Source organism: Mytilus galloprovincialis, chromosome 14 (genome assembly GCF_965363235.1).
Source record: "Mytilus galloprovincialis chromosome 14, xbMytGall1.hap1.1, whole genome shotgun sequence".
In the NCBI taxonomy this organism is placed as follows: Eukaryota; Metazoa; Mollusca; class Bivalvia; order Mytilida; family Mytilidae; genus Mytilus; species Mytilus galloprovincialis.
In genome coordinates, this window is record NC_134851.1 from 35,650,864 (window position 1) to 35,678,363 (window position 27,500).

At 31.9% G+C, this 27,500-nt stretch overlaps 1 protein-coding gene across 1 annotated transcript; it reads right to left on the reverse strand.

Annotated features, from left to right (window-relative positions):
- Positions 1–994: 994 nt before the first annotated feature.
- LOC143058056 (uncharacterized) lies at positions 995–26,820 on the reverse strand. The gene is made up of 20 exons (XM_076231518.1): positions 26,594–26,820; positions 25,724–25,786; positions 19,115–19,156; positions 18,159–18,397; positions 17,226–17,391; positions 14,765–14,944; positions 14,007–14,229; positions 13,252–13,324; positions 12,399–12,617; positions 11,965–12,111; positions 11,288–11,423; positions 10,300–10,414; positions 8,818–8,972; positions 7,428–7,986; positions 6,614–6,775; positions 5,912–6,124; positions 4,572–4,756; positions 3,490–3,650; positions 2,632–2,752; positions 995–1,631 (listed from the first exon to the last, which is right to left on the reverse strand). The coding sequence occupies exons 1-20, from the start codon at positions 26,705–26,707 to the stop codon at positions 1,275–1,277; spliced, it is 3,630 nt and encodes a 1,209-aa protein (XP_076087633.1). The 5' UTR covers positions 26,708–26,820; the 3' UTR covers positions 995–1,274.
- Positions 26,821–27,500: the final 680 nt, after the last annotated feature.

Genomic DNA, 27,500 nt, shown 5'->3' on the forward strand with positions numbered 1-27,500 from the left:
AACATTAAACAAAGATACATGTATCATAACAATTTTATTAATAGTGTTGTTAAGTTAGTTAAGGTGGTACCTAACACTTGAGCTAGAATTAATTTGGCTCGTTTAACTTTCATAAAATTTTGTCAAAGTATTTACTTTGACCCTTTAACAAAAATATAAAAATTTAAAAAAATTTTGAACCAACCGTTTTGTCTGAAAAATTACACTGGTTATATAGCAGTTTGACAAAAACTTATTTTGATCATTGAGAAGCTTGATATTCCCTTAACAACACAACATAATTAAAACGTTCAGCTAATTTTACAGAGTTATCTCCCTGTAGTGTTAGGTACCACCTTAAATAACATTTGTATACTTTACGCAAAATATAACGTTTCCTTATCAAGGTATATGTACATTCGTAGCCCAATATGCATAAGAGACAAACCTTTGATCAACAAAGAATCAAACAAATATTTTCCTATATATTTTCTTCAATAAAACAGTAAGCAAAAGAACTATATTTTTATCTAATGGCTTCTCAGAACATAAATAGAATGAAATTCAAAACAGTGTGGCTGTGGCCATTGATTGACACATTAAATTCATCCATTGACTGGGACAATTTAGGTGAACGTTTGTATGTAACGACCACTGCTCACTATGAACTTTTTAAAGACACTTAAACTATGGGGTCACCAAAGGTTCTCAACACCTTAATAAAGTAATTCGAAAAATTAATCAGAAATAACACGATGTTTGATTTATACCAATTATATAAATCAAAACATAAAGGTTATTCCTGATTAATTTTTCGAATTATTTCATAATTAAAGGCGTTAAGAAACCTTTGGTGACCCCACAGTTTAAATGTCTATCGTAGGTACGTCGTTAACAGTGGTCGTTACAGACAAACGTTCACGTAAATTGTCCCAGTCAATGGATGAATTTAATGTGTCAATCAATGGCCACAGCCACACTGTTTTGAATTTCATTCTAGAGGAAAACAAAGATATGAAAGAAAAAAGATTTTAATTTCAGCTTAAGATTTAGATTGTTAATGTACATGTATACCTTAAATTGTAAATTGCAGAAAAAAATCCACAAATTCCTTTAAATTCTATCAATAAAGATAGTGTATAATCTATTAAACACTGTAATTAAAAATAAAATAAAAAATGTGTTCAAAACAAAAAGATTATAACACAAGGTTCTTGTCAAACTCTGTATCAATATGCATCCACTGATTTTAAGCAAATTCTATAAATTGAGTCAGTTTCCATGGTAACAGCAAACTAATGTCGCTGTGCCATCCAATCGTTTTCTGTTGTTGACAACAATTCTTGTACGACAGTCTCCACATCATCGTTATGTTTTTTCAGAAGTTTTTCATTCAATTCACGATTGCAAAATCCCATCTCTTTAAGTTTAGCCATTGGTCCTGCTTCTTTTGGAGGTTGCCATTTGTCACTTTTAGGTTTCCACTCAGATTTTGGTGGTTTGTAATCTGCATTTGGTGCTTTCCATGGTTCTGTTTCCTTGTTAGCTTCATCTTTGGGTTTCCAGTCAGATTGTGGTGGTTTAAAGTCGCTCTCTTTAGGTTTCCATGACGATGTTGGAGGTTTGTAACTATTTGTTTTTCCACTAGCATTCTGCAGAAGATAACAGCACAATATATTTATTTAAGTTACCAGAACATTTAGCTGAATAAAAAATTGGTATATTGACTGTACTTCAGTTGTCATAAAAAGATTTAGATTTGACATATTTACTGATTGATTGACTGATTATTGGTGTCTAATGTCACTTTAAGCACTCTTGTAATTAAATGGTGACCCAGTTTATATTGGTGGTGGAGTTTGGAGTGGCTAGAGATAACATAGACGTTTGACTAAATATTTACTTCGGCCATAGTATAAACTTTTTAGCACAAGGTAGAAAGAAACTTTGACTTATCTTCCTTACCTTCTTAATAAGTTCTGGACAACAATGTATAGAAACTTTCTTGGGCCATCATATAAAATTTTAACATAAGTTCTGTAAGGCAAAAATAAACTAGGCTCGTGACTGCCATATATAGAAAGGTTCTTTGACCATAAATAACCTTTGACCTTACTCCCTGACCTACCTGGTACGTTTTTGCCTGCAATGTATATAAAGTTTCTTTGACCTTACTTAATCACCTCCCTAGTAAGTTCTTGCCTGCCAAGTGCAGTAAACTTTTTTGACCTCAAATAACCTTTGACCTTAATTCCCTACATTCCTGGTATGTTCTTTCCTACCATGTATGGAAAGTTTCTTTGACCTAACATCTTGATCTACCTGGTAAGTTCTTGTCTGCCAAGTGTAGAAAACTTCTATGACCTTAAATAACATTTGACCTTACTTTCTCACCTCTGTAGCAAGTTCTTGCCTACCAAGTGTAGAAAACCTACAAAACTTCTTTGATCTAACATCTTGACCTACCTGGTGTGTTCTTGTCTGTCATGTGATGAAAACTGAATTTGACCTTAAATAACCTTTGACTTTACTTTCTCACCTCCCTTGCAAATTCTTGCCTACCAAGTGTAGAAAACTTCTTTGACCTTAAATAACCTTTGACCTACTTGGTAAGTTCTAAACTGCCAAGTATAGAAAACTTCTTTGACCTACCTGGTATGTTCTTGCCTGCCAAGTGTAGAATACTTCCTTAGCTGTAGTATATGCATTAGCTGCTGCTTTGTTGGCAGCTTTTACTGCAGTGTGCATCATCTGATTAACAAGTTCTGCTGGTCTGAAAATACCAAGAAAAACATGAACGGTTTTTGCCTTTACTGTCCAAAAAGAATGAGGAGAATTCTGTTTTCACAACAATAACCATATGTTTATTGGAGTAATAAAGGTTATTTTGAAGGTGTTTTTCATTAAGTGTTAACAAAGGCTATTTTATAAGTGTAATATAATCTTTTAATACTTTGCAAAATAAGGCACTCACATCAATCAAGGAAACAATTTCTGGAATTAAGAGCCATATATTATGGCATGAAAATGATTACATTGATATGGTGTTCTTGTACTGAGAGTAACTTGTAGACTGAGGAAATTTACGTTCATTGAATTGATGCCTCTTTGAATGTTGAACCCTAGCAGACTAACATTTAAACCATATTTAATATTTATTAATGCAATATAAAATTCTGATAAGAAATCTTACTTTTATTTTTGAAGCATACATGTTCTTATACCAGATGTTAACATGAGAGCAATAAATAAGAAACAAGTACAGAATAGCTGCACGTCAATGTACATTTTGTATCTAAGAGTTTTAAGTGGTACATAAGGGTCTTGCAAGATCGATTCAACAAGTAAAAGCTATAGAAGCACATCATTGAGGCCACCTTTAAACAAAGTATGTGTGGTGATTTTCCTAATCATATCATTTGTGATACTGCAGTTTTTGTTAAGTAAACCAGTAATTATTTTTTTGTTTCTCAAAACTATTCTTATGTATACAAAAACTTGTTAAAGTACCTTTGTTCTAGTTGTTTATCCCATTGTCCTTCCATTGCAGTGGCTCCCTCAGGTTGTGTTGTTACAACAGGGGAAGTAACTTCTTCTAATTTGTCTGCTGGTCCTGGATGTTGAGTGATTTCTACAACTTTTGTTTCTTCACTGTCAGTTTCACTTGCACTCTAAAAGGAATATAATTACAAAGTTATTATAATAGTCCCAGAAAGACAATTTTCTTTACCCTAACTTGATACCTTTTAAAGATATTTAAACCTGCTGCATTTGTTTGCATCTGTCCCAAGTCAGGAACCTGATGTTCAGTGATTGTCGTTTTTGATGTTGTTCATACGTGTTTCTCGTTTTTTATATAGATTAGACCATTGGTTTTCCAGTTTGAATGTTTTTACACTAGTCATTTTTGGGATCCTTTATAGCTTGATGTTTGATTTTAGCCAAGGCTTCATGTTGGAGACTATATTTTGACCTACAATGGTTTACTTTATTAAATTGTGACTTGATGGAGAGTTGTTTCATTGGCACTAATACCACATCTTCTTATATCTATTGTCAATATTAACTGTAAGCAGGTCAAGATGGTATTTAGTCTTTCAAGAAGATAAGGTTTCATTATTCTTGAGAAAATTACCAGATGTCTGAAAAAAGTTGTGATGCTAGTGCAATCTGTATAGACACATCTTTAAAAGAAATATACAAAAGTAACTTTTATGTTATTTTTAAAAAAGCCTTATTTTCAACAAAACATGTGTAGGTAGCTGTAATTTGTACTTGTTTAAATTACACCCACTGCTGGCTTAAAGTTATATTTGAATTGTTCCTGTAATTTCTTATTAAGCTCTTAAATCATGTTAAAACAAGTAAACACTTGGCAACAGATACTCTCCCAAACCCCCCATTATTTAAATGTTTCAAACAATTTCAAAGAAAAAATCATTCATGATACGACATTTCCACTTTTATACATTTTTGATGATTTTTTTGACTAGTTTTTTCTTATGATAATTTTTTTCACAAAAAACTGACAGGTTGATGCTCATGAAACAAAATCAATAAAAGAATAAAATAAATTGAAACAAATTACGTACAACAAGATTGTCTTTTTCTACTGATTCTGTTCCAAAGAAATCGTCAAGATCAGATTCTTTCTTTATTATTGTTTTAGCTTCTACTTCCTGTGTAGGCATGGCAACAGCTTCTGGCTCCAAAGGGGGTGTGGCTATGGTACCAGATGTCGTCAGTATATCATCTACAGAAACTCTGGTCTGTTCATCTGAGAAAAATAATATTTAGAAATTAGGAAATAATATGAACGGCACAAATTTTACTGCAACATGTACATTTCAACAATTATCACTCTGTTAAGGTTTTTTCACAGAAAAAAATGTGTTCTGAACTTCTAGCTGCAAAAAGCAGCTCAAAAAGTGATCTATATGCATTTTATTAAATTTACTGTTTGCAAAAGTATAAATTACTCTAAATTATAGGGATTTTCTGGTAGCTTAACAGAAAACCCTTGCCGTTTTTGGCACAACCTTTTTGATCTGTTGGTCCTCGATGCTGTTCAACTTTGTACTCGTTTCGGCTTTCAAACTTTTGTATCTGTGCGTCACACATAGGTCTTGTGTGGACAAAATACACTTCTGGCGTATAAAAAATTTTGAACTTGTTGCCTTTTGTTGGCTGTTGTTCGTGTGATTCTTTGTCAATTGTGTTCTCCAATTTATTTATATTGTAGTCCTGTGTTGTCATTTTGATGTTATATTTCATATGGCCATAAAAGTGCGAGGTTTGGCATGCCACAAAACCAGGTTCAACCCACCATTTTTTCCTTTAAAAATGCCCTGTACCAAGTCAGGAATATGGTCATTGTTATATTATAGTTCGTTTCTGTGTGTATTACATTATAACGTTGTGTCGTTTGTTTTCTCTTATTTTTGAGTGTAAATTCACATTGCGATAAGACGTGTCACGGTACTTGTCTATCCCAAATTCATGTATTTAGTTTTGATGTTATATATATATGTTATATTTGTTATTCTCGTGGGATTTTGTCTATGTGTGTTACATTTTAGTGTTATGTCGTTGTTCTCCTCTTATATTTAATGCGTTTCCCTCGGTTTTAGTTTGTTATCCCGATTTTGTTTTTTGTCCATGGATTTATGAGTTTTGAACAGCGGTATACTACTGTTGCCTTTATATACCACTCCAATTTCCCTGGATACTTGAATTCATGAATTCTGTTTCAAGGCAAGAGGGAATGTTAATTTTGTAAAATTATAAATTCCTTTATTCACCCTTTCCATGAAATCCATCAAAATTAATGAATCCCTCAGTATAATTTTTTTTTGTAATAAACACTTAATGATAAACAAAGTGACCTGTACATTCCAAATGGACATTTTTTCTAAATTATATAAATCCATACCAGCAACATGAATCCTGTTATGATTATCATCCAAGTCATCTCCCCTTTCATCTTCAGACTGACTCTCTGGTTGTTGAAAGCTGATGGGTTTCTCCAAATTGAAACAGGCAGGCATAGGGACAACCAAGAAATCATCTTCACTATCATTATATATGTCGTAGGAACTATCAGTCATACTGTCATCATCATCATCTTCATCTTCATCTACAGTAACTAGAAAGATACGAAATATTAAAAGATTCAAATTTACACGTATTGAAATATATTGGATTCTGATGAACATTTGTTTATTTATTTTGTTGGAACATCCAAATTTCAATTGGAGCATTCACATGCAAAATTACAGGTATATGTAGAATTAACCCTATATATATAGTTTGTATAATCTCAACAATTCCTGAACTATATACAAATTGTCTTTATCAGGATACTGCTTAATTCTCATATAATTCTATCCTGCACTTTATACATACCTTTAACAGGATTCAGTGAACTTCTCAAATATTCATGATCCTGAACTTTATACATACAGGTAACAGGATTCTGTAAACTTTTCAGATTTCTTGATCCTGAACTTCATACATACAAGTAACAGGATATTCTGCAACATTTTCAGATATACATGATCCTGAACTCTATACATACAGGTAACAGGATTCTGTAAGCTTCTCAGATATTCATAATCCTGAACTTTATACATACCTGTACCAGGATTCTGTAAACTTCTCAGATATTCATGATCCTGAACTTCCTCATCAGCTGCAGATTCATCCTGTGTCATATCTACAACTTCAACACTACTACTCCTTGACAGAACCTGTCTCTCTTCTATCTGAACTTCTTCTTTTCTATCATTTAGATATTCTGGAAGATAAAAAAAAATTAACAATTTTAGTTAGCTATTTTTTCTTTTTACAATACTTTCATTCCTCCAGCACACATTTTCAGGTAAAAGGTGCTGTAAAATATTGTGCACAAGAAGTTGATGAGTTCTGAATGTAATACAGTATGCTTACAGGAAGCATTATATTAAATTACAAGAAGCTCTGATGAGAAGTTCCTCAGAGAAATGCAACAAATATTTCAAGAAACAGACAGACAGACAGACAGAGGTATATATATATCAGAAGTTTACCCTCCTTCCAAGTTTGGGTTATTTACAATATCAGACTATAGAAATTAATTTATTTCTACATTCAGTTTAAAAACCATCTAGTGCTGTATTAACTTTCTAATAAGTTGTTAGAAATATCTTACAACAGCCTCCTCATGGGGTTTTTGATTGTGTGATTTTTATAATACACGGCAAATTTTATATTGATTACTTGATTATCAGAACAAATATTTCATTTGGTTATTTAATTATTTGATAATCTAGAACTGTATTTTTGATTATTCGATCATCTTGTTAAAACAAATAGTAAATGATTATGTGATTATATGGGCAAAAATAAGTGATTATGTGACACCCCATGAGGAGCTTCTAATAAGAACTTTCCACATTGACTATATTTACCTTCTGCATTTTCAAACTTTTCCTCTTCAACAGGAAGAGCATTCTCATACTTGTCATCTTCGCTAGGCTCTACCATCTCAAAAGCAATCAGGTCAGGGCCCTGTACATGTAGGAACCCATGGCCGTCACTGAAGTCAGACTCGTCACCACTCTTCCCAGTACTTTCATATTTATTACCAGTGTCACTGACCTCTTCCTGATGTCCGGCAAATTCCACTGGGATTCCAGAATCAACATTCTCTTTTTCTTGATCAACATATTTGGGTTCATTATCTAGAGCTATGGTTTCCTCCTTATTATTTTCAGGCATAAAATGTTCAACATTTCTAGCTTCACTCCTATCCATCTGTTCACACACAAATTCCACCATTTTGTCAGCTATTTCTGCTACACTGTCGGCCATGACTATCTTTATATTTTCCTCTCCTTCTCCTGGTTCCCTTTTTTCTGTTTCCTCACTGGATCTAAAACTTGTCTGGCTTGGCTCTAACAGGAAGTCTTCCTTCTGTGATATTTTCACATCTCTTTCAGGGATTTCTTCATATTCACTCTTCTGATGCTGAGAAAATAGAACAGATACCAGATAAAATGGTTTTTGTTCTCTCTATGTTATAATCAAAAGAAATAGTATTTTTGTAATAACTGAGTTGACCATACACATATCTTAATTCAGTCAATAAATTAAAAAGGCTAGTAACTGTAATTTCAGAATTTATAGCCTGCATTCATTATTTTTGTGATTTAAAAAAAATGGACAAAAATATGTCAGAGATTAATCTGCTTACAGATACATGTATGTATGAGATTAATTACAAAAATGTCAGCAAAATCTGCTTACAGATACATGTATGTATAAGATATAAATATGCCAGTTCTAATTATTGCAATAAACCAAGTCACATCATTTGTATTAATGAAAACCTTATAAAAATTTCTGAATTTACACTACAACATTTTAAATGTTTGTTACCTAAAGCTATTTTTAAATAATTGAGATATGTCAAATTGCTAAATTTTATAAAATTTATATTGTAGAAGTGTCAATAGTCATACATTAATTTGTGGGTGAACTATTTGATTGAAATGATATACTATAATTTCAGAAATTAATGCGTGCATTAATTATTGTGTGCATTTATTATTGCGATTTTGTCATTTTAGACTAAATGCAATTTAATTTTTGCAATATTTAGAAAAATCCTGTTTTATTCATGTAAAAAAAAATTAAAACGCAAATTTAAATTATTGCGATTATAACTCTGTCGCATTTTTTGAAATAATAAAAACATCACATAAATTTCTGAATTCACAGTATATCATTTCAATCAAATAGTTCACCCGCAAATTAATGTGTGACTATTGACACTTCTACAATGTAAATTTTACATACCAAGTTTTCTGCTTGTTGAGACTGTTGAACAAGTTTAAATGTGTCATCTTTAGTTGGTTCCAGGACTTCTTTAGGTTCTACTATGATATCACACCAGACACGATGTCCGAATGATCTGTCGTGATCAAACATCTTCCAATGGCTCTGATAACGACCTGAAAAATATTAATAAAATTGAGAATGGAAAGTCAATGAGAAAACAATCTAACCAAAGAGCAGAAAACAGCCCAAGGCCACTAATAAGTTTTCAACACAGCAAGAAAATTTCATACCCTGAGGTAGGCTGCAGCTGGCCCCTAAACAAAAAGATTTGCTAGTGCAGCTACAAAGTTATTTGTTAAGAATGGACCAACTTTTTTTTCATTTTCTTATGAATATGTAATCATAAATCCATGTTTATAAGATATTACATCACCTTAACCCTTTCCTCCATAATGACGCTTTTTGATGCCACCCCCTTTACTCCATAATGACGCCTTTTGACGCCTGTGTAGTACCTCAGTTGAAACGCTTCGACTACAAAATGTCTGCATCAGACTTAAAAAAATTAGAATCCAATATGAAAAGGATATTCATAAGAATATCTGATTTGAATTTCATTGATGAAATATTCATTTTCACAATGCATTAATACTTTAAACCTGATGATTTTTTTTTTTTGTTAAAAAAATCCTATACAAATCAAGTATGTAAGAAAATAAATTCCACGGGGGAAATGGTTAAATGTCTTGTACATGAGGAAGTAGGTTTTTCAGTCTTCTGGTTCAAACATAAGTCTAATTAATTGACATTTGCTGTTTCTCAGTTACTGTGGGTTCATTTATTTTTCATGGCAATCAATTTTCATGGATTGAGGAAAGTTTAAGTTTCCTTTTCCTGGATATTTGATTATGTGGTTTTGCCAATCTATGCACACAGTCTATATCAAATATGTAATTTGTTGTACATTTGAATTCGTGGATCACCGGTCCTGTAGCCATTAAATCCACAAAACTTGGTATCCAACGTATAATTATGATTCAACAGTAATCACCTAATATTTAGAAAGAAAGTTTAGGTGAATGTCAATGAGAATGGTGTGGTTTATTCTGTGTTTAAAATAAACTTCTATTTATATATCAAACTAAAGATGTTCTATTTAAACATACTGTGAATTTATTTATTGTCCTGGGTATACATTTTTTTGAATTGATGAAAACTTGCATTTTAGTGGAAATTTAATTTCATGGTTTGGGGAAACTTGTAAATCATTGAACATTAAAATCATGGTTCCCCTGTATCCAAGAAATTCACCAAAGCTTGGTATCCAACCAATACTAATGAAAATACACAGTACATGGAAACCAGGTCAGCACTTTGAAAATGAGGTTTGTAACCATCCATAGAGGCAATTTTTGAATTTTCATCATAAAAAAATTATAAGTGCCCATGCATCAATTAAATTTCAATGTGTTTTCCATGTACATATGATTGTTACTTTACCTGGTTTTTGAGGAGCTACAAGTTCAACAGTTATCTCCCCTTCTTCTGCTGGTCTCAATTTTGGTACATTTTCTTCCTTACGAACAGTTGGTATACAATCATAGACTACTTTCAGCTAAAATACGAGCAAGGAAACTTTTTATATAGGTGTAATACCACCATTGATTTTCCTCTATTAGTCATTGTTAAATTTCCCCTTTTCAAAAAATTGTGCAGAATTTATCTTTGTTTCAAATAAAAAAATACTTGGCATGGATAAAGTTTTATCTTGTCCAGTACTGTAGAACAAAATTCACATAACATTTCATTGCACATAAGAAAATAACCATCACTGGAAGTTAACCAATCAAATCCCCCCTTATTTAACTTGTGTACAAGTTTTAGTAACCATGTAACCTAAAGTTTCAAATATTCTATAGTAACCCCAAATAAAAAATAATGGTGCTTTGAAATACCCAAGACATATGTTTATGACTGAGAAATATTTAACTGCAATAAAATGTAGAATTACCTACAACTGTCAAATTCAAGGGAATATTTTTTTTCAACCTATTTTTGTATGCAACCAGATGTGACTTACCATGATTTGGTGGTATTACACCTATAGTAATGCTATATAATTTTAAAGAACCTACTCCTTTGCACTTGCTCTTCATTAGCAATGAACATTTAAGTCCTTCCTAAGGCAAATAACTTGCATATAAATGAATATATAATTACAAGGCAAATAGGAATAATCAATATTGCTTTCAGTGAGAATTGCTTGTTTATAATAAGACAGCCTGATGCTCCACAGGGCGCAGCTTTATACAACCGCAGAGATCGAACCCTGAACAGTTGGGGCAAGTATGGACACAACATTCAAGCTTGATACAGCATAAATAGACAAAAACATAAGTGACAGAAATCACAGCTTAAATTCCTAATTTGAGAAAGGCAAATAAAATATGAAAGAGGTATGGTTATATAGTAGTTTATATAGATGTACCTTTGTTGAATCAGTCCATTTAGATGTTCCAGCATTTCTTATTCTCCAAGTTTTCATTAGTCTGGTTCCTGGTTGAACTCTGGTTCCATCTGGTATAGTAACATCATACAAGAAATCAGCAGCCATTAAAAGTTCACTGAAAAATAATTTTCTCTGATGTATTTGATAACAATTTGCAAAATTCTCAATTTTCTGAAATTCAAACCATCATTTGTGTAAAACTATGAATGAACACATTTGATTATCTGATTCATATTACAACAAGCATGGCATATAGTTACATCATACAAGAAATCAGAAGAAATTAACGCTCACTAAAATATATTTTTCTGTAATGCATTAATTTGCATCAATTTTCAAAATTTCCAATATTCTGAATTTTAATACAACATATGTGTTAAAATATGTATGTGCACAGTTGCATGTCTGATTTATAATTCCATCAAGCATGTTAGATTATTTCCCTTTTCTCTCTCTCTCTCTCTTGAATTATATCACTCATTTTCTCTTTCTTTTTTACTTAGTTTACCCTGTTGTATGTATAGACTTGCATCATATCATTCATGGAAGATTCTAACCACTGCTGAAGTCCCACATTCATAAATCATTAATTCTGTCTCTCTTCCTCCACTTTCCTGTCATTCATTCTTTCTCTCTCTCTCTCTTCTTATACTTACACAGTTGCATGTCTGACTTGCATAACGTCATGTTTTGAAGATTCTAACCACTGTTGAAGTCTATCTTCTTTCCTTTTTTGTTTTCTCAGTATTTTTTCTTCCTTTTTCCTCAGTTTATCTTGCTTGTGTGATAGCTGAGCCTTTAATCTAAATTTGAATGAAATAAGTATAAATGACGTCTTTCTTTATACATAGTAAGAATAATATGATTATAAATATTCAGATGCTTTACTTTATTAACTGTGCATTCCTTTATTTTCATGAATACCAAATTTTGCAGATTAATGAAATATTGTATTTTTTTTTTATAAATATTTGATTTCATGGTTTTTGTCAAAGTCTGCATTGACTTATGTTATAATTTTCAAGATTTATATCAATCACTAAATAAGTGAAAATAAAATATTTACAAAATAATTCCTATCGTAACTTACTTATCCATTTTAGCTTTCAATAATTTTTCAGCACTTTCAAACAATGGTTGCCTGGCTTCAATATGTTCAGTTGAAGATGATCTGTAAATTATCTGTTTAAGAAGAGGAGTTTTATTGCGGAGTCTAACTGGTCGTCTGATTTTCAGGAACACATGATTGGGGTCATGAACTCCGTGGATGGCCTCACACTCTTCACATAAATCATAATCACTACAATTACTACAAAAGTACAAAAAAAACAACTGGATAAATAGTTTATTTGCTGTAAAATAATCAATGAAATCATGCACATTCAAGAAAATAAAATAAGGGTTATTCCATTAAAATGTATATGGGAGGGTAGGAAGGGAAGTTTTTTTATTGAATGTGGGTCATGGGTATTTTTCAGGATGCGCCTATTAACATTTATCATGTTTATATGCAAAATTATATAAAAAAATAGTTCTTGGTTACCCTCCCACATACATTTTAATGGAATACCCCGTACATCCAAATAAGTATCAAATTTTAATCAATTTTTTATAACATAGATTCATGATTTATATACACTACATGCATATATCATGTATATGGCAACAATCTATTTCTTTTATACAGCAATATCACCTTTAATCCAAAAACAAGATAAAATTGTGTGATTTTTTTTTTAACAAATCAAAATTTATTTTGGATTTTAGCTTTCTCAACAATTGTTCATGAATGTTGTTTAGAATGTTTGTCCGGTTATTTAAAGGAAGTATGTTATTTTTTTAGTAGTGTTTAAGTTCATAGAAATAGGATATCCATAGAACCCTGCTGAATGCTTATTAAATCCATGTGTCAAAAGATATGTTTTTACATTTCATAAACATACCAGCATTTGTATCGAGCTCCTACAATGGTCCTCTCACAGAAATCACAGGTCACATGTTCATGGTAGTATATTGCTGCAAAACAGAGTAAATACACGAAGTGAAATACTTGATCAAGAATGTACAACAATCTGTATCATGTGTATTATATGAGTAAAGGACACAAAACATTACTTATCTGAGGAGAACTTGTAATACTATTTAGTGAGGGGGGATAGGGACTTTATCGGTACTTCGGGATCGGGTGTTTTTAAGGTCGGGATTTCGGCATTTACCCCTTTGGGATCCGGGAATTATTTTTTTCGAATTTCGGGATCCGGGATTTTTATTTATTTAAATTCAGGACCTCGGGATTTCGTGTTTTTAAGCCTGGGATTTCGGGATCATGACCCCTCCTATCCCCCCTCTTTAGTGTATACTTTTATTTTGTTGTGATGTGTGTTGTTCGTTATTATACTTTTAGAATGTTCAGCTACATCTTCAATGTGTTCATTGTGCGTTTCAAAGCCTTGTACAATGCATTTTAATTGACAGTGAAATGTCCATGTAGGCTTTATTTTGCTGTAATATGTCTACCACAAAATAAACATGCTAAAATTTCAAGATACACAGTATTTCAACATTACACAACTTTGACCTTCTAAGTATATCTCACAGACAGCAGTTTTATACAGCATATGAAAAATTTGGTTTTTTGTAGGATATGACCATTATACAAAAATATAGATTAGTGAATATTTGCTTGCTAGATACATACGATGTGAAGTTGTTCCTTCTACTGTTCCCACTTCTTTGTTCTTTACTGGTGATGAGATAGGAGTATCTTCTGTCTTTGTTGGGGATGCAGGTATTTCTACAGTAGTATCAGAGTTACCTCCCTTCATTGACTGGATCACTGCCCCATCTAATCCCTTCAATACTTGTTTCACTGTTTTCCTTGTAACATCTCTTACAATTTCTGTTCTCAATTCAAGTTTTAACTGTAATAAAAGAATGAGTGTCAGACATACAAGTAATAAAGGATTTGCACTCTTCATTTTTCTCAAAGTGGTGTTAAAACACTATGAATCAATCATTTTCTCAAGATAAGCCGTACATTTTTGAAATCATATCATGAGATAAGATTAGAGAATAAACTTAAAGCAGTATCATTTCATTGATCTTTAAAAAAAAAACTACAATTCAGAAAAAAATTTGTACAGACATACATGTATATATGCTATCAAGAAAACTTTACTACAAACTGTTTACAATTTATAAATATTTTTTAAGCTGTTCAAATATCTTTTTATAACCTCCACCCTTCAAAACATTTCTGTGGTGATCCCTGAAGGATAAACATTCAATTAAAATCTTACTAACTTAAGTTATTACTAGACATTTATAAGGAAATCAATTTGGACTATTGACAGGTTAGTGCAGGGCTAGTAGTTGCCAGCACAGACTTGTGTCCATTTAAATCAAATTGCCACATAAACTAATACTCTTGAGTATTTCTGTTTTGAAAAAGCATACCTGTTGCATGTATTTGATGAACACATCATACGGCATAGCAGCATCATCTGAAGTTTCAGCCTCTTCTTCATATCTGAGTCGTCGTGACCTCTCTGCACTTCTACAATGGCGTCTTTTATACATGCGATCATGTTCTAATGTCTTTTCAGACTTTCTAACTTTTTGTCTCATTACCTTTGGCTAAAATATTGAAAACATAAACTGTTGATATTTACTAAATATTGTAAAGTAAAATTTAAATGATAAATTGTAAAATTCTGGTTAATACAAATTTGAAATGATTGTATAATACAATATGAATGCAACTCTGTCAGGGAATAGAAATTCCTATAATATAATATTTCTCCCACACATGAAGAAATATTACAAGAACAGAAACAAGAGGCTCTCAAGAGCCTGAATCGCTCACCTGAATTTTTTTGGTTTAATCTCTCATCAATGATTATTTTGGCTTTTCAATTTATTTAAATGTTCTTTGAATCGTCCTATTTTCTTCAAAAGCAAAAAAAAATCATTTTCTCCTATGTTCTATTTTAGCCATAGGAGCTATGTTTCTTGACATACAAGGAAATGAAATATAAAATTTATACTAGATACTCTGAAACTCTGAAACTCATTTAGCCTAAGTTTGGCTGAAATTGATACAGCAGTTTCATAAGAGAAGATTTTTTTAAAGTAAGTCAACATGATGAACAAATTGTGAAAAAAGTCTTTAAAGGGCAATAATTCCTAAAGAGGTCAATTGACAATTTTGGTCAAATTGACTTATTTGTAGATCTTACTTTGCTGATCATATTTGCTGTTTACAGTTTATCTTTATCTATAATAATATTCAAGATAATGACCAAAAACTGCAAAATTTCCTTAAAATTACCAATTAAGTGGCAGCAACCCAACAATTGGATGTTTGATTCATCTGAAAATTTCAGGGCTGATAGATATTGACCTAATGAACATTTTTACTCCATGTCAGATTTGCTCTTAATGCTTTCGTTTTTGAGATATAAGCCAAAAACTGCATTTGACCCCTATGTTCTATTTTAAGTAACGGCGGCCATGTTTTTTGACGGATCAAAAATCAAAGCACACACTTTGTGCAGGATAATCTAAGGAACAACCATGCTAAGTTTTAACCAAATCCATTCAGTAGTTTCAGAGGAGAAGATTTTTTAAAGTTAGCAAATATGATGAACAAATTGTGAAAAATTGTCATTAAAGGACAATAACCCCTTAAGGGGTCAATTGACAATTTTGGTCATATTAACTTATTTGTAGATCTTACTTTGCTGATCTTTTTTGCTGTTTACAGTTTATCTTTATCTATAATAATATTCAAGATAATGACCAAAAACTGCAAAATTTCCTTAAAATTACCAATTAAGTGGCAGCAACCCAACAATTGGATGTTTGATTCATCTGAAAATTTCAGGGCTGATAGATATTGACCTAATGAACATTTTTACTCCATGTCAGATTTGCTCTTAATGCTTTCGTTTTTGAGATATAAGCCAAAAACTGCATTTGACCCCTATGTTCTATTTTAAGTAACGGCGGCCATGTTTTTTGACGAACAAAAATCAAAGCACACACTTTGTGCAGGATAATCTAAGGAACAACCATGCTAAGTTTTAACCAAATCCATTCAGTAGTTTCAGAGGAGAAGATTTTTTAAAGTTAGCAAATATGATGAACAAATTGTGAAAAATTGTCATTAAAGGACAATAACCCCTTAAGGGGTCAATTGACAATTTTGGTCATATTAACTTATTTGTAGATCTTACTTTGCTGATCTTTTTTGCTGTTTACAGTTTATCTTTATCTATAATAATATTCAAGATAATGACCAAAAACTGCAAAATTTCCTTAAAATTACCAATTAAGTGGCAGCAACCCAAAAATGGTTTGTTTGATTCATCTGAAAATTTCAGGGCTGATAGATCTTGACCTAATGAACATTTTTACTCCATGTCAGATTTGCTCTAAATGCTTTCGTTTTTGAGATATAAGCCAAAAACTGCATTTGACCCCTATGTTCTATTTTAAGTAACGGCGGCCATGTTTTTTGACGGATCAAAAATCGAAGCGCACATTTTGTGCAGGATATACTAAGGAACAATCATGTTAAGTTTCATTCAAATCCATTAAGTAGTTTCAGAGGAGAAGATGTTTGAAAAATTGTTAACGACGACAGACGACGACGGACACCAAGTGATGAGAAAAGCTCACATGGCCTTTTAGGCCAGGTGAGCTAATAATATGATTGTTTATATTAAAGTTTCCAGAGATCTTCTATTAGGAGTTACAAAAAATATGTTGTCAGCTCCTTCAGCCAATGTTGACCTTGGATGATTTTGCTGTATTCTTTGGGACTTTTTGGTTTTATGCTCACAATTTCTTATAATTCAACATCCAAATACTGATCACATGGCCTTTTGAAATTCAGCTGAAAAACTATTAGTACCTTGACATAAACTACTCCAGTCTCTTCATCTTTCTGTCCATCAGATGGCTTCACTTCTCCAGCCTCCTTCTTCTCATCTTCTGATGGAGTAACAATGTCAACAGTTGGTGCCATTTGTTTTTCTACTTCTTTAGATCTTATCAGAGGCTTACTATCTTCATGGAGCCTGTGTATTTTAAGAAAATGCATTATCTTACATTAAACCGTTACCAGTAATAGTTCTTTATTCATCATTTCTTTTAATTTTTGGCATTTTTTTTTAAAACAGACAAAGAAACAGACATTAGACCAATGTACACATTTTTGTTCTATCCTAAGGCAGGGACTCTGGCCTTTGTTAGTCTAATATGTTGTTTTTTTTTAATTTTAGTTCACTTATAAGTTTCAGAGTTTAGTGTGATGTCCATATTCACTGAAATAGTAAATATTTTTGTTTGAGGACCAGCTGAAACCTACCTCTGGGTTCAAGATTTTCTCGCTTTGTGGAAGACCCATTAGTGGCCTTATGTTTTTGTCTGCTCTTTGGTAAAGTTGTTGAATCTCTGACACATTCCCAATATTCATTCCTAATTTTAGTATGCAAGAAAACATGAATATCAGTCTTCCCACTCAACAATAGGCCGACCATTCTATGTTCACCTCTATAGACCAATAGATTCTAATCTAAGCTTGGGGCCTGTATACTCAAAAGTTTATTGTGAGGACTAGAATATGTATGGGATGACCAGGAAAATTCTCGGGGTAGATGTAGGCACTTGTGTATGCATTTCTTAGGTTGTTTGTTATGTTCAGAACATATTTTAACATTGGGTATGTATATACAGCAGATTCTATGGATGCCTTTAGAGACACCTCTTCAGCTCATATATTTTTTCCTGAAACAACTAAAAAATTTCAATAAGAATAGAATAATGAATATAAATAGTTACTTACCACATTTCTAGTTTCTCTAACTCTGCCTCACTAGAATCTCCTTCTTGTTCTTTCTGAGCTTCTGTGTTCTGCTGATGTTCAGATTTGGGGTCAACAGAAGATTCCATCATAATCTTCACATCAGTGTCTCCACCTGGTGTCAGTGGAGAATTATCTCCCCTGTGTGTTTCCGGCTCTACTGGTTGTCCTGTAAAGTTTCTGAGTTTAAGATGTAGAGTACTGGAGCAGTTCTGTGCAACCTGAAACAAAAGTTACAGAAATGTTTCAGCTTTTGTTTTTATTTGCCATAAAAAGTTGTTCCAATGTCCCCTGCATTAATTACACATAATTATTTGATCTTATTCTATTCAATTGCAAATTACTGACAAGTACAAGGTTACTAACTAAATAAAACATTTTTTTGTTCTTTAAAACAATTTATAATATATAAATATCTTATAGAAATGAGGGCTTCAGAGCATACAATGCAATTTCCTGTATAATTTATTTTTCCAAAGGGCATAACTATTTCATGTATTTACAAATATCTAATCAGCCCTGATTTTCGAACTCATCTAAGACATTGCTGAAATATGATCTAAGTGTCATAAAAGTTTGACAAGAATTGTACACCTGATAGCAATAACAAGCAAGGACAGATTAACCCCCTCCTATTTCAATGTGTTTTCACTGGGGACAATTACCCAACATTGCACATTTACTGCATAGTTTTAATAAATTAATATGCAACTTGAACTTTATCAAACTTAAAAATGTTACAGCTAAGGTAAATACAACTTTAACTGTCTTCATGTCTGATCTTTCATTTTTAACTATATAATAAAAGGGAACGACACACTGATCATGCTGATCTGACTTCTATTAACATCGTTACATGTACATGCTTAACATTTCATAAAAGCTCAGCTGCTAACAAAACTGAATCTCTACAGAAAATCTTTTATCAATGTACTTACTTTGAAAGCTTCTTCTAACTCCTCTTGACTGCTTAAAATAATCTAAATAAGAAAAGCAAAACAGATTGTGAGCAAGGAGTCATTACCAGAGATGGGTCCGATTACTTTCAATGTAATTGATTAAATTACAATTAAAAAATGTACTTTGTCATCATTTTGACTCATTACACATCACGGTGCATAACCATAACGGCCACTTCTGGCGGAAACGGATACTGCCACCAAAACCAACGACGACTTTCGGCGTTTTTCCTATAAATGACTCGGACGACACTCCGAATAATGATGATTTAGACAAATCTGTTAGGTGAGTGACACAATTGCTTTGTCCACGGAATCCTCGGATGTTTTTTGGTCATCTAGAAACCACTTATCCCAACGAACATGTTTTCCTCTTATATTTGATTAGCATTTTAAACTAGTGACTATGTGTTGTGCAACTCTTTTTCCACCAAAATGATAATTATTTCGGCTTTAATTAGAACAGTATTAGCCATACTTAGATGGTTTCGACGTAAACTTTCTTTTGTTAATAACATTTTGTGCATAATTCAAGATTTAAAGTCAAACTCCTTCCTTTTCAAATTATTAGAAACGGACCCTTTCACCTAGACCCGTTTCTAATAATTTTGAAAAGGAAGGAGTTTGACTTTAAATCTTGAATTATGCACAAAATGTTATTAACAAAAGAAAGTTTACGTCGAAACCATGTAAGTATGGCTAATACTGTTCTAATTAAACCGAAATAATTATCATTTTGGTGGAAAAAGAGTTGCACAACACATAGTCACTAGTTTAAAATGCTAATCAAATATAAAAGGAATACATGTTCGTTGGGATAAGTGGTTTCTAGATGACAAAAAATCATCCGAGGATTCCGTGGACACAGCAATTGTATCACTTACCCAACAGATTTGTCTAAATCATCATTATTCGGATCGTCGTCCGAGTCCATCATAGGAAAAACGCCGAAAGTCGCCGTTGGTTTTGGTGGCAGTATCCGTTTCCGCCAGAAGTGGCCGTTATGGTTATGCGCCGTGCACATGTAACAGGTGTCTGCTGAACGTAAGTCTACCTAGCTAGAAATTTTTATGATGGGTGCCACTGGTGGAGCAGTATCTGCTTACAATTCAGTGACATTAGACATACCTTAGACCTACATGTACAAATATGTATGTTGATATGGGTAGAATCAATTTGTGCCAATTGCAGTTTTGAAAAGATATCAATTGCGCCACGCTCTTTTATTTTGATGGTATTAATTGCGCCAATAAATGAAATGAAAGTGTGCCACATTTACCTGTAAATATTTTTTACCTATATCATACATGTACCTGTACATGTTTACCTCTATCATACATGTACTATAATTAACCTTTCCACTTAAGATTTAACTGAACCCTCATCAAATTTAAGAAAACTCACCAAAAAATAAATTGTTTAGTAATAGAATATTTGTTCACGAGTCAAGATGTCTGATAAACTATTCAAGAAAATAGTCTGATATATCATTCAAAAAAATAGAGTCTGATAGAGGAAAACCGGTCGTCATTGTTGAAGAACACAAATTCCATCAAGCATTTGTAAAGGAAACTGGAGAAATAAGGTGGAGATGTACAGTTAAGTTGTGTTGTGCGAGGTTATTCATAGATGAATCGTGTACAATTATTTTGAATGGAGAATTAGATCATATTCATGAAACTAATGTCCAGAAATTAGAACGTCAAATTTTGAGAACTGCATGCAAAAGAAAAGCAACCGATATTATGTCAGAGCGACCTTCAAAAATAACAAATTCAGAGCTCTTCAAAATTGTAGAAGAAAATTTAGAAAAGAAAGATTTTAATTATTATGTGCGTCAGTCAATGTATATAAATAGAGAGAAAAGAAAACTGCATCCTGCTCAAGTGAAAAATCAAGCAGAATTTCACAGAATATTGGATGATATCACGCCAACCTTAAAAATATGTTTGTTTGCAGTTTTCCGACTGTACCTTCAGACTGAAGAGTCGGTAGGTAGGAAAAATATTTTATTTTATCAGCCAAAATACAGTTTAAACAAGCAGTTACACTAAACCAAGTTTCTTGTGAAGAAAAAAAAAACATTTTAAAACAACAAACACTGGACATGCTGAAACCCAACATCAAATGAACAGGCATTTTCAGATAAAAAACTTTTTAACCAAAACTGAAACTTTAACATAGTGTCATTATCCAATTTATGACATAAAATATGGTATAATTATTAAATACTGGAACACTTATAAACAAGGAATGTCATTATGACTAGAACTGTTTTAAAGAAATATATTCAGACATGTATGCTTCTTGACTAGAATGTTTTCATGAGTAGAGTATTTTCATCAGAAAAAATGTAGATATTAAAGATTTATAAGACAATGTATTAAAGAGTGTATTTTTAATAAAAAAAAAACAAAAAACCATTGAATCTTCCTCAATTGAAAAAAAGGCAACTTGAAAAAAACAGTATTTAAGACATTCGACTGTTTTCATATTTCTAACAATGTTTAATTATATGTGATAAGGTTATATTTTTGCCAGGCTTTAATGATCAAAGTGATGGAAATCACTCATGGAAAGATTAGAAGAGTAGTTTGAATTATTTCATATTCAGGTATTGTGGGGAAAAATGAACATTTATAAAGCACTATTGCTGAAAATTGCATTTACAGCAGGTCTTTAGAAGGAAACTTGCTTTTCCAGTATGAAGATAAAATGAGCTCAAATTAAATAATATGGGTCTCTTAATTTGCACAATTTTATTTAAACTGCAGTTTATATCTTATCGAAATTATGTTGCCGGTTCTGAACATGTTTCAAAAAAACAAAAAAATGCAAAAATTCTTCTAGTAAATGTTACCAACTATCCTTGTAAGACATAAATCTGGACCAACAGCTTAAAACTTTAAAGTGTCAACAAAAAAAATTGAAAAATGTTGTTATGGGGCATTTTGTAAGTTGAAACAGAGGTTATAGGGCATTGAAGATTAAAAGTTTTAGAGTGCCTTTTGATCAATTTTTAAAGTATTTTTCAACACAGGGCATTGAAAATGTACTTTTTCAATGTAACCAATTAAAAAACTTATCTTATTGAAATGTGGATTCTTTCTTGATTGCAAACATATGTATTCACTTCTAATAAAAATTCAAATGACTAAAATAGACATAATTATTGATGGGAAATAAACTAATAAACAATGGTTTGTTATAATTAAAAGTTTTAAAATTTTTAAACTGTTTCAAGCCAATTCCTGATAAAAAAAAAGAGTACTAATTTAATTGTTGATTAATTACAGATGATTATTGGAAATTTATCAAGTAAATTATAGGCCTTACTTGAATACCTTTTATTTATTCATATTTATATTCATATTTCATTTTTTTAAGATCCTGTTAATCCATTAATCATTTATCTTTCAGATATAATTTACAGAATCACTTTATGTAATGTAGATCAAAAGTAATTGGCAATAAATAAATCTATCATCCTTATAAATATCAAACATCTAATATACACATTTGTGTATTCAATTATGAGGTCAAATACTTGTGTATTAAGAATTATATTGAGTGGTCTGTATAATTATGTAAGACTGAGGTTGATAGGTAATGTGGTCAATTTGATTGGCAGTTTAGGAGGTGGGGCATTGTAATTAAAGGTTCACCTTGTCTCTGATTGTTTAGTGATAATGACAGTTGTCAATCATACTAGTTGAATCAATACCCAGTTACCTAATCAAAATGTTTTTTAAAAGCCTGCACATCAACACACCTTAATGACATACATTCTTGAATGAACTGCTCCAATAATATACACCGTTTTTTTCAGTTTATATGTGTATTATGTGCACATATATCAGAACCATAGGGAACTATATTTCAGTGTGAATACATTTAGTAACAGTAGCTAACCTGTCCTGTTGTTAGGGAGGCTGGTGCCTAAGTAAAGATTTAGAACAAGTTCTAATCTTTCCAAAAACCAAAGAAATCTAAATTTTGGGGTGAAATCCATAGCACCCCATTAAAAGTAAATGGTCTGTACTGAAATGTTTTTAATGCATAAAAAAAATTGGCAGCATAGCTCCTAAGGACATGTTTTAATTGAATCCACACAGGCCACACAGTTTGGGTATATTTAATATTGTAAGAAAGAGAATAATTGCAATGAGTGGGGCAGCCCCCTTATCCTAAAGGAGCATACTCATTGCAATCGAAGATAGATTTAATATAGAGAGAGTATATTTATTTTTCAAGTAACCATTCATTTTCTCTACATCTTTGTGTAGTTAGGGTTGATTCTTATTGATTTGGCATGATCCATATCCATTAACATTTCAAATGAGCCCATTTCTCCGTACAGGCGTGTTTACAGATATCCATGAAGATTTAAGTCACGGAGGAGTGGATTCATCTTTGTCGTCTTCACAACGATTTGTAGAAAATATGCCATACTTCAAGCTGCTGTCGAATTATTTAACCACTGAAATTGGTTCCATAAAGTCAGGCTCCACAGATTTTGTACCCGATTTGTTTGAGACAGAATGGTTATCGTGCCAGTTGCATCATCGTCAATGATATCATCACACATCATTACATGTGCCTGAATCTGTATAAACAGTTTACTAATAAACTTTTTTGTTTGTTATTTGTCTTAAAATTGACACGAGACGACAGCGTAAAGTACTCCTCCGTGACTTCATGGATACCTGTAAACAATTTCCATGTGCTTTATCATTAAATGGTCACATGAACGCTTGACGGGAAGCTAAGAAAAACCGAACTTGAAATGCGTAATTGACCCAGACTTTAAATCATTTCCGGAAAGGACCCAAAGTTCCGGATCGTGTCAATAGAAGTATTAAAAAAAATTTCTTCAAATTTAAAGCAATAAAATTTTCACAGTCGGGAGGATTTTCAAGGGTCGGTCGGTAAACTGCAAACAAACAATATTTTAATTTAAGCCTCAGTGTTGTTACAAACACAGATGATGACTTTGTATTGTGTAACGATCCAGAAAGTCAATCACTTAGTTGTTATATCAATAAAAATAAATAGAATTGGCGCAATTAGATGATTATTTCATTGGCGCAAATGATACCTATAGTTTTGAAAATAAGGTGGCGCAAAAGAAGTATTGGCGCAATTATGTTGTGGCTCAAATGAGTTACTTTTTGGCGCAAAAAAATATCGCCCTTTGATATATTGTGTTTTGTTTTTTTCATTCAAATTTGAGTCTATATTTTATAATAACTGACACATGGCTAATTATCTGGATGTATTTATAAACCAGATTATGTGTCTGTAATTAGATATTCTTTTGTCTACAATACACAGCAAGATAGCAAGTTGATGTTGTTATTCTGCCTGAAGCAGTTCTTACATTATTGAGCCTTCCTGTCTGATAATACCCACAAATAACAACCTAAATATTTTGGGTTGAGTTCTTATTGCTAGTTTTAAAACGATCATAAAACAAGGTTAGTCTCACAGTTTACTACTACATTTGTACATGTACACACAACTTTTGAAATATAAACCTTATCCATTGTAGGTTCATTGTAATCTTTACGCCAGTTTTCAAAGAAAAAATTTAGAAAGAAAGAAGTACAAATTAATGTACATAATCATAAATGGAATGTTATCTCAGCAATCTATACTGGCTTTTAAGGTAAGGCCAAAAAAAATATATATGCCTGTTTAAGGTTACATCATCAAAATAAATAGGGTAGGTAGGTCGGTATTTCCATTTTATTATTTTTTTCCATTTTATTTTTGTGCCATGATTTTGAGTTGTGCAGTCCGTCTTGCCGTGGTCTGAGTTGTCCATGGGCCGAGTTTACCCGTATTTTTAATGATTGGATTATTTCCCTTTGTTATTGATTGGAAAAAAATGGCGGCAAAATGTTTATTTCATCACACGAGTTGCGAATTTCCTTAAAACAGCTATCATATTCATGATTATGAACATTGGGATGTATCAGGAAACACTATCTTCACTTTTAACTCAAGTTCAGTTTATTATTCACTTAACGACGGAAATAAAATGGCTTAGGGTCGGCGCTCAAGATAGGGTTGGTCGGGTAACCGTAAACAGACATATATTTTTTTTGGCCTAAACAATTATTGAATTAATTGAGATTGAGTAGTTAATGTATTGTAAGACTTATATAATATTATACTATGTATACATTTTGTAACCATGTGGGGCCAAAATTAAAAATGTGTTTGTTTCCCCTCCCCCCACCCGGGTCAAAAAATTATTTTCCACAAAAATATCGAAATTATTTTTTTCCTGAAAATAATTTGTTTCCATTTTTGGAAAGTGCTTGAAAGCAGAAGGATTGATAATCTAAATAAATACACTCAAATTGAGCACAAACAACTGATAAGTGGCCTGGACTGGACAAGTCAAACCATTCATGTGACATGCTATGACTATCATATCCAGTTAAAAAAAAAAAAAAAAAAAAAAACCTGCCTTTCTGGTCTGTTTACAAAGGGTAGACCCGGGGGAGGGGAAACAGACATTCTTTTAAATGTGGCCTGGTAACAGGAAAAAATAACTTAGGCATATGTTATCTAACTTACATAGTCACCATCTGTATCCACATAGAATACCTCCACATGTTCACAGTCGTACTGGACCTTCAACTGAAAGACAACATACAATTTACATACATGTACAAAAATGCTATCATATTATGTAAGCGTTTTAGATTAAATTTAAGCCTGAGTCTTGTTTTATCTTCTATTTAATTCCTGATATCTATGACCATAATGACCTTTTGAAAATGTCTGTATTATACTTGGTTTCACAAAATATCTACATTATTCATCTGAAAACTTTCGAAATTTGAACATAATAAACATTTCATTGACATTGAAGATTTTTTAATTTGAATTTTCATGATTTTATTTATTTGATAAATTTTAAACACAAAAGTTTTACTATTTTAGAAGGAAATATTAAATTGGTTTGACAGAATAAAGAAGAAGTTGAGTAACAAATAAATTAAGAATTAAGTTGCTTTATCCAAAATATTATGAAATTACTAGCTGTGTGCAGTAGTCCAGTACTACAATGTATATATAGTTCTTTAGCATGTTTAGATAAATTGGAGGACTCTATGAGAGATGAAATGAATTACCTACAGACATGCCAAGGGGATTGACATACAGAAAACAACTTAATATTAACAGGCATACATAAAATTCCCTTTGCCTTGAATCTGCATCTTGATCATGACATGTTCATGATGTTGTCATTGTTGATCAGCTGATTGAGCAATATGATAATTTCAAATTCAGCTTTCGTTTTTAAGTACAGTAATTCAGATTTCATCTAAATAGTGTATTTATTTGAATAAAACGTTATTAATGATGCAAATCATGTTAAATAAGAGTTATGTTTGACGACTTTCATAAAAAGGTCATATGACATAAGATTTCTGATTTTACCATGGCTTCCAGATCTCGCCATTGTGTCTTTGGATTTAGTTGAAATATTTGTGAGGCTTCGTTGTCCCCTTCGTATCGCACATTTATTGCAATAAGTTCATCCATTTCTACCATGTGGCTAAGTGTCGATGTTCCCAATTAATGTGTATTCGAGAAATTCACAATATTATACTTTCATCTTCCTTTCTTGTTGACAAATATGACGCATTACCATCTAAACACAAATCTGAATGTACAGGAACAAATAGTGCAATATCTTGACGATTTTCCATAAAAATCACGTAAAATTAAAACAAATCTGCATGGGTTATTCTAAATTTCGTACAAAATTTTATTATATGTAGATTTTGTCTGCAGCATTATTTAAGCAAAGCTAATATTTTTAATGCGACGGATTAGATACTAGCGCATTAATATTATATTTTCTATTTTTAGAAATTATCTGAGTGACGTAAACATTGATCGCTAATGACACGTCTGTTTTGAAACATGACGAATTTAGATGTGACAACATACTTGCCGTCCCAAATTTTCATTCCGATTATTCTAGTAATCTGATTTATAGATGATTGAACAGTTTTCTATTGTTTTACAATTGTCATTTTGGCCCCTTTTAACATGTTTAATATCACGGGGCTGAAACAAACAATATTTTTTTCTCAGCGGACCAAAAACAAATTATTTTTTTCTCCAAAAACTAGAAACAAACTTTTTTCCCCAAAATCATACCACATCTTCTTATTTTTATAATAAATGCACTGAGTTATATCTGTATAACGTTATATATATATATAGCTGTTAGATATCTTAATTTCTTTGACTTCTTTATTTAAAACCGTCTTAAAAACTGTGTCTATTTTAAAATTTCCATATAATCTAGTAATACATAATATAATTCGGCGATTTA

Excerpts from the sequence above, each read along its gene's own strand:
- LOC143058056 (XM_076231518.1), bottom strand. The coding sequence starts at position 26,707 with ATGGTAGAAATGGATGAACTTATTGCAATAAATGTGCGATACGAAGGG. Across the intron at positions 8,973-10,299 it reads TGTAGCTCCTCAAAAACCAG|GTCGTTATCAGAGCCATTGG; the intron begins GTAAAGTAACAA and ends AATATTTTTCAG. Across the intron at positions 1,632-2,631 it reads GGCAGGCAAGAACATACCAG|AATGCTAGTGGAAAAACAAA; the intron begins GTAGGTCAAAGA and ends TATCTTCTGCAG.